The 8,090-nt window shown below is 41.6% G+C and overlaps 1 protein-coding gene across 1 annotated transcript; it reads right to left on the reverse strand.

Annotated features, from left to right (window-relative positions):
• Nucleotides 1-3,255: 3,255 nt before the first annotated feature.
• Nucleotides 3,256-8,090, reverse strand: LOC139451582 (beta-1,3-galactosyltransferase 1-like). Its single transcript, XM_071232967.1, has 2 exons — nt 7,982-8,090; nt 3,256-4,351 (listed from the first exon to the last, which is right to left on the reverse strand). The coding sequence occupies exons 1-2, from the start codon at nt 7,996-7,998 to the stop codon at nt 3,256-3,258; spliced, it is 1,113 nt and encodes a 370-aa protein (XP_071089068.1). The 5' UTR covers nt 7,999-8,090.

The following is an 8,090-nucleotide window of genomic DNA, read 5'->3' on the forward strand; positions in this document are numbered from 1 at the left end:
ATAATTGTGCAGCGTTGTGTGGTAGTGTGTTGGCTGGTTGTTACCGTATAAGGTATTGGTGTGTGGTGATGAGCAGATCGGTTGTTAATGTATAGAGCAAATAATATATTATTTTCGGTACAACAAATCAGTGTTTAATCTTCACCATGTCTGAACCATTTTATGTAAATGTTTTGATCGAAATTGTACATATCTAATCAGATGCATGTGGTGTGGAAATACCGTGTCGTTATTAAACAAAGCCATGCGTGATCGGGAATTGCTTACAAAACGGCATTTTACGTCCCTTCAGTGACATTCTGAAGTCCGTATTGAATTGAGTGGCATGGATGTTAAACGCCGCGAGTGTGTGCGTGCGTGCGTGCGTGCGTGCGTGCGTGCGTGCGTGCGTGTGGACTCTGGACCAAAACATCTAATACCTATCAATATGATGAGAGTTACGAAGACACGCAATCAACCAAGTTACCTGGTACTTCAAGTACTACTGTCACACACACCAGCTGACCTACCTGGTACTTCAACAACGTATACGACTACTTCCAACTACTTATGTCACTTACACACACACCAGCTGATCGACCTGGTACTTCAACCACGTGTACGACTACTTCAACTACTTCTGTCACTTACACACACACACACACACACACACACACACACACACACACATACCAGCTGACCTACCTGGTACTTCAACAACGTATACGACTACTTCAACTACTTCTGTCACTTACACACCACACCAGCTGACCTACCTGGTACTTCAACCACGTGTACGACTACTTCAACTACTTCTGTCACATACACACACCAGCTGACCTACCTGGTACTTCAACAACGTGTACGACTACTAACTACTTCTGTCACTTACACACCACACGTCAACTGACCTACCTGGTACTTCAACAACGTGTACGACTACTTCAACTACTATTGTCACTTACACACCAGCTGACCTACCTGGTACTTCAACCACGTGTACGACTACTTCAACTACTTCTGTCACTTACACACCAGCTGACCTACCTGGTACTACGTGAACCACGTGTACAGCCGCGGTATGGACAAAAGAGCGACATGACGTAAATACGAGATGTCACTGATCAACCACTTGTTAAAAAAGGTCGAAGTGAAAATGGAAGCGATTCGAAAATACGCTGTATCTATTTTAAGCAAACAAAACAATCAAGCACCTTCCGTGACTCTGACAACTCCCGATCCATTTAGGAGTACACATAGCTACCTGGCTCAAGGGCCTTACAAGTGAAGAATAACATGTTGAATTATTGACGAAGCCTTTTAAATGTCGCCGGAATTCTAACTGTAATCTTTCCGTCGTCTGTGGCGTTAACAGTGAACCGAATTACTGCTGACGGCGCCAAGAAATTAGATCCACTATCACGAACACTGCCACAGAGGAAACTGCAGAATGATACGGGGAACGCTGTTATACCTCTGCACACGGGCGCCAGCATAAGGTACAGTGAGTGGGTGTGTCAGTGAGTGGGTGAGTCAGTGAGTCAGTGAGTGGGTGGTTGGTTGCTGTGTTGTTGAGTGAGTTAGTAAGTGTTTGAGTAAGTAAGTGGTTGAGTTAGTAAGTGGTTGAGTAAGTAAGTGGTTGAGTTAGTAAGTGGTTGAGTAAGTAAGTGGTTGAGTTAGTAAGTGGTTGAGTAAGTAAGTGGTTGAGTAAGTAAGTGGTTGAGTAAGTAAGTGGTTGAGTAAGTAAGTGGTTGAGTAAGTAAGTGGTTGAGTAAGTAAGTGGTTGAGTTAGTAAGTGTTTGAGTAAGTAAGTGGTTGAGTTAGTAAGTGGTTGAGTAAGTAAGTGGTTGAGTAAGTAAGTGGTTGAGTAAGTAAGTGGTTGAGTAAGTAAGTGGTTGAGTTAGTAAGTGGTTGAGTAAGTAAGTGGTTGAGTAAGTAAGTGGTTGAGTAAGTAAGTGGTTGAGTTAGTAAGTGGTTGAGTAAGTAAGTGGTTGAGTAAGTAAGTGGTCGAGTAAGTAAGTGGTTGAGTAAGTAAGTGGTTGAGTTAGTAAGTGGTTGAGTTAGTAAGTGGTTGAGTAAGTAAGTGGTTGAGTAAGTAAGTGGTTGAGTAAGTAAGTGGTTGAGTTAGTAAGTGGTTGAGTAAGTAAGTGGTTGAGTAAGTAAGTGGTTGAGTGAGTGAGTGAGTAAGTGGTTGAGTGGGTGGTTGAGTGAGTGAGTGAGCAAGTGGTTTAGTGAGTGGTTGAGTAAGTGGTTGAGTGAGTGAGTGAGTGAGCGAGTGAGGAAGTGAGTGGTTGAGTGAGTGGTTGAGTGAGTGAGTGAGTGAGTAAGTGGTTGAGTGAGTGAGGGAGTGAGTAAATGGTTGATTTAGTACATGGTTACGTTAGTGAATGAATAAGTGGTTGAAGGAGTGAGTGGCTGAGTGAGTGAGTGGTTGAGTGAGTGAGTGGGTGAGCGAGTGATTAAGTGAGTGGTTGAGTGAGTGAGTGAGTAAATGCTTGATTTAGTACATGGTTACGTTAGTGAATGAATGAGTAAGTGGTTGAAGGAGTGAGTGGCTGAGTGAGTGAGTGGTTGAGTGAGTGAGTGGGTGAGTGAGTGATTAAGTGAGTGGTTGAGTAAGGTACCCATGTAAACATATTATAGGGTCTGAACCAGAAACACCGGGTGTCAGTTGTGTGACAGTCCGTCAGGTTAAAACAGATCAATGGTCTCCTGTCAGTGCGTCCTCACCCTGCCCATCTAATCCAATTCATGGTAATCCAGAACCTATTCCATTTCACTACGTCATCCCAACCCCCTGACTCTCAGTGACAACCTCACCATGTTATACAAATACACCCCGCCGTGATATTGCTGGAATATTGCTAAAAGCGGCGTAAAACCATACTCACTCACTCACTATACAAATACACGTCAATTAAATAAACTACCATATCCAAACTAGTATCCAGTTACCTTACAAGTAATCATGCAATACAAGTAACTATCTTGTACAATTAACTATGTAATACAAGTATCTATAACTATCTTAAACAAGCAGCTATGTAAAAGTAACCAAGTAACTATCTTACCAAGGTAATTATCTTATCCAAATAACCATTTTATCCCATGTACACATGGCTTTATCTGAATGTTGGGAAATGATTTTACGTCCAGTTCAACAAGTCTTCAAATCAGATTCAACATACTTTATTGTGTTATAATAAATAATAATAATAATAATAATAATAATAATTGATGATGATGATGATGATGATGATGATGATAACAACACTATCAAACAGATGATAAGTTTCTGTATACTAGTTTTGGGTCAAAATCAATCAGTTCCTTCCATATCTCCCTGGCCAGCCCCGGCGACACTTTGTTAGCCGACAGCTTGTTTCCAATGGTGAAGTCCTCTGGCTCCGGCGCCCTCTGAATCCAGTAGGTGAACCCTTCCAGATCAACCAGGGTGGCGCGACAAACCACACCCATGACGCCTGTCACAAACACATCCTCTATCGGAAGGTAAGGGAGATAACCCGAGGTATTACTGATGCACCCAATAACGTCACGCGACAGCACATACGTATTTCCCGATGCATAATACGGATAATCATGATACGGATACATTTCAAATGACACGGCCCAAATGCCGTGTCTCCGGACGGGGCTTGTTGTATAGATGTGGCCAATGACACTATTGACAGGTTGTACTGTTCGAAGAAACTGATACAGCAATTGCACATGCGTGAATGTGTCTTCATCCGCCTTGAGAACATACTCAGCACCCGGACATGTGTTCGCCACAAAACGTAATCCCATTAATGTTTTCAAGGTAAGGTTCTTGTAGCTGTCTGTAAAGTCCCCTTGCAACACGTCGTTGTATGTTTTACTCTCTCTGTGAATGAGATACTCCATGCTTGGCATTTTGACTTTTCCAAACAGAAACAAAATCTTTACTTGAAGTCTGACGTCACTTCCGGGCCATGCACTTCCGTGACCCACGCTACCCCATGTGTCTCTGATGGCGTCTCGGACATTTGTATGGGAGTGAACGGAGCAGACCATTATGACAAGAAATGGAGGGTCGTCACACATATTCTTTGGCTTTATCACGTACTTGTTTGGGAAAGGATTCACAACTTCTTCCCTTGGAATAAAATAATCCGTTAGGGTTACTGGATGGGCATCTCTTACTATGGTATATTTTAATTTTCCGAGTTTATCAGATGTGATGTAGTTTGTTAGATTTGCAACAGGGATCGTGTTGGTGCTGTGGTCGAATTTCTCCAACACTGGGTACCGTCGTGATGTCATCCATAGCACAATACCCCCAACAATTAATGTGGCGTACAAGAGAACTTGTCTTAAAAGGCGTATCCGGCATCTGTAACATATTAAAACTACAATTAGCAGTTGTTTTCCGTCAGTTGAAAAAAGAGAAACACTAAAAAATATACTCATAACTTGTGAACGCTGTCATGGAATTAATACTTATTAGTTAAATTGATTCTCACTTAAAACAATGAAAGAACTAGTTTTAGTTTTACGCCGCTTTAAGCAATATTCCAGCAATATCACGGCGGGGGACACCAGAAATGGGCTTCACTCGGGAATCGAACGGGTCTTCGGTGTGACGAGCGAACGCTTTAACCACTAGGCTACCCGACCCGTGAAGATTCCGGGGTAGAACTCAGCAACTCATGCTTGCCGTAAAAGGCGACTATGCTTGTCGTAAAAGGCGACTAACGGGATCGGGTGGTCAGGCTCGCTGACTTGGTTGATGCATGTCATCGATCCCAATGGCGTGGATCGATGCTCATGACATTAATAACATGATTGTCTGGTCCACACTCGATTATTTACAGACAGCCGTCATATAGCTGGAATATTGCTGAGTGCGGCGTAAAACAACAAACCAACCAACCAACCAAAACTAGGCTACCCGACCGCCCCTAAATGCCTTAGGAGACACCGCACTGCGCATCAGTAGTGAGGATATCTATATCGAGAATAATAAAATATACCCTTTATCATATAATGGGTATGTTTCTCGGCAGGGTAAAGCCAGAGATGCAAACATGAAAGGTCTAGTACTTTCAGTGTTTCCAAACAAACATAGCGTCGCCCTGGTCATTCGGCGATCGTGTCAGAATTAACCATTTGGAATCTGGAGAAACTACAAGAAAAATTGCTATCATTACCAAAAGAACAGTCTAATATACTGAAAATAAATGTCTCACTGTGACGAAGCTTTGGCATTTTTAAGTTTTGGCAACTTTGGAGATATAAATTGCGAAACAATTAAGCAGGATCAGTCTACATAGCTGTGTTTGTAAACCTCTGCGGCTTGAAACCTTTTGCCCAAATTAAAACAGTTGGATTTGGCCAACCTATGTCCGAATTGTTACCTTGTTTCGTTTTGTCGCTGTGTGTACATCTGCCGCAGTGTTATGACAGGACAGGCAGATTAAAAACAAACGTGACGTCGCATAGACGAGAGTAGCTTCCCTTTGATAAAGAGCCAGTAGAAACAATTTGTGGGGCAGTTGTTGTTCTGCCTATATTTAGATACTCCGCTGTATAAGAAACAGGATAAAGTTGGAACTATATTGTCACTGTCCGACTGACACATCACTTACCTTCTGACGTAATATATACGTATTAATGGGCACACTCTAAGAAACTTGCAATGTTTAGGTAATGTTTGTGAGAGATCGGGAGAGAGGTTTCTAGCACAGAATTGAAGAATGACATTATATGATAAAGAGGTTATCACGCTTGTGTGTTAGGGATGGTAAATATCCTGTAGTAAGAATACAGGCCAGGCTCGCTAAATATAATTAAGAACATTTCCATTTCGCCTGATATACACACATTGGTGTTGGAACATTGTCACTTCACGTGATGTATACACATTAAGAACACTGCCATTTCGCCTGATGTACACACACTGGTGTTGGAACATTGTCACTTCGCGTGATGTATACACATTAAGAACACTGCCATTTCGCCTGATGTACACACACTGGTTTTGGAACATTGTCACTTCGCGTGATGTATACACATTAAAAACACTGCCATTTCGCCTGATGTACACACACTGGTGTTGAACAATGTCACTTCACGTGATGTATACATATTAAGAACACTGTCACTTTGCCTCATGTACACACACTGGTGTTGAACAATGTCCCTTCACGTGATGTATACACATTAAGAACACTGTTATTTCGCCTGATGTACACACACTGGTGTTGAACAATGTCACTTCACGTGATGTATACACATTAAGAACACTGCCATTTCGCCTGATGTACACACACTGGTGTTGGAATATTGTCACTTCACGTGATGTATACACATTAAGAACACTGCCATTTCGCCTGATGTACAAACACTGGTTTTGGAACATTGTCACTTTGCGTGATGTATACACATTAAGAACACTGCCATTTCGCCTGATGTACACACACTGGTGTTGGAACATTGTCACTTCGCGTGATGTATACACATTAAGAACACTGCCATTTCGCCTGATGTACACACACTGGTTTTGGAACATTGTCACTTCGCGTGATGTATACACATTAAAAACACTGCCATTTCGCCTGATGTACACACACTGGTGTTGAACAATGTCACTTCACGTGATGTATACATATTAAGAACACTGTCACTTTGCCTCATGTACACACACTGGTGTTGAACAATGTCCCTTCACGTGATGTATACACATTAAGAACACTGTTATTTCGCCTGATGTACACACACTGATGTTGAACAATGTCCCTTCACGTGATGTATACATATTAAGAACACTGCCATTTCGCCTCATGTACACACACTGATGTTGAACATTGTCACTTCGCGTGATGTATACATATTAAGAACACTGCCATTTCGCCTCATGTACACACACTTGTGTTGAACAATATCACTTCACGTGATGTATACATATTAAGAACACTGCCATTTCGCCTCATGTACACACACTGGTGTTGAACAATATCACTTCACGTGATGTATACATATTAAGAACACTGCCATTTCGCCTCATGTACACACACTGATGTTGAACAATATCCCTTCACGTGATGTATACATATTAAGAACACTGCCATTTCGCCTCATGTACACACACTGGTGTTGAACAATATCACTTCACGTGATGTATACACAGTAAGAACACTGTTATTTCGCCTCATGTACACACACTGGAATGAGCGAGTGAGTAGGGTTTGACATCGCTTAGAACAATGTTGTTTAATGTAAGTAGATTACGGAACTGCTGGTACTGTTTTAATATGAATTTGTGTTACGCGTCTACTAGTATCTGCCAAGACGAGGCACCGAAATAGTGGACTTTATCGCTTAATGTGCACAGTATGAATAGCGAACTAATATCAAGACGCAAGTGTATATGACTATATTGGCGTGATACTAACAAAAGCCACTAAAAAAACTCGATTAGTCATTCACTCACCCAAAATACCTTTAATTTCTACGACAACGTACATCTAATCGTTGAGTAAAATCAACTTCTTGCATTTGTTTTCGTTGATCGTATATTTTAAGTTTATACCTTAAACATAGTTTTTATTAGCGAGACTAATAACGCCCCCAAATCAGTAAGCATGTATATATAAGCATATAAGCAAATATAAGCATATATTTGAAGTTAAATTCAAATGAACAAATTTGGCAGTTAGAGGCAATAGCAAGAATACAGGCTGAAACTCGTTGCCGTTGAAAGGGCTAGTGTTATCTGTCAAGCGAGTGTTAGGAAGGGAAAGGGAGCGGCCATTTCACTGGTGGTGACTACCGGCTGACTCGTCCGTTTCATTGTTGGCACTGCCAAGACGCCACAGTGTAGGATGAAGGGAGGGAGCTCTGAAGGCTATCAGGTTTCAACAGATGTTACTTAGCTAGACGTGTTGGAGTTCAAGTGCAAAAGTGCGCTATGACCTACGATACTTCAACCTTCAACATCTTATACTATATGAAACATTCTTACCTGTTAGACACCATCATGAAGTCGTAATAACTGACCCGACACCTTGATGATAAGTATCCAGACTACATAAGCAAAGAAAGTACACTTTCTTATCTAAACTTGAACTCCC

The sequence above is a fragment of the Haliotis cracherodii genome, unplaced genomic scaffold (assembly GCF_022045235.1).
Source record: "Haliotis cracherodii isolate W230 unplaced genomic scaffold, xgHalCrac1.p SCAF_10, whole genome shotgun sequence".
In the NCBI taxonomy this organism is placed as follows: Eukaryota; Metazoa; Mollusca; class Gastropoda; order Lepetellida; family Haliotidae; genus Haliotis; species Haliotis cracherodii.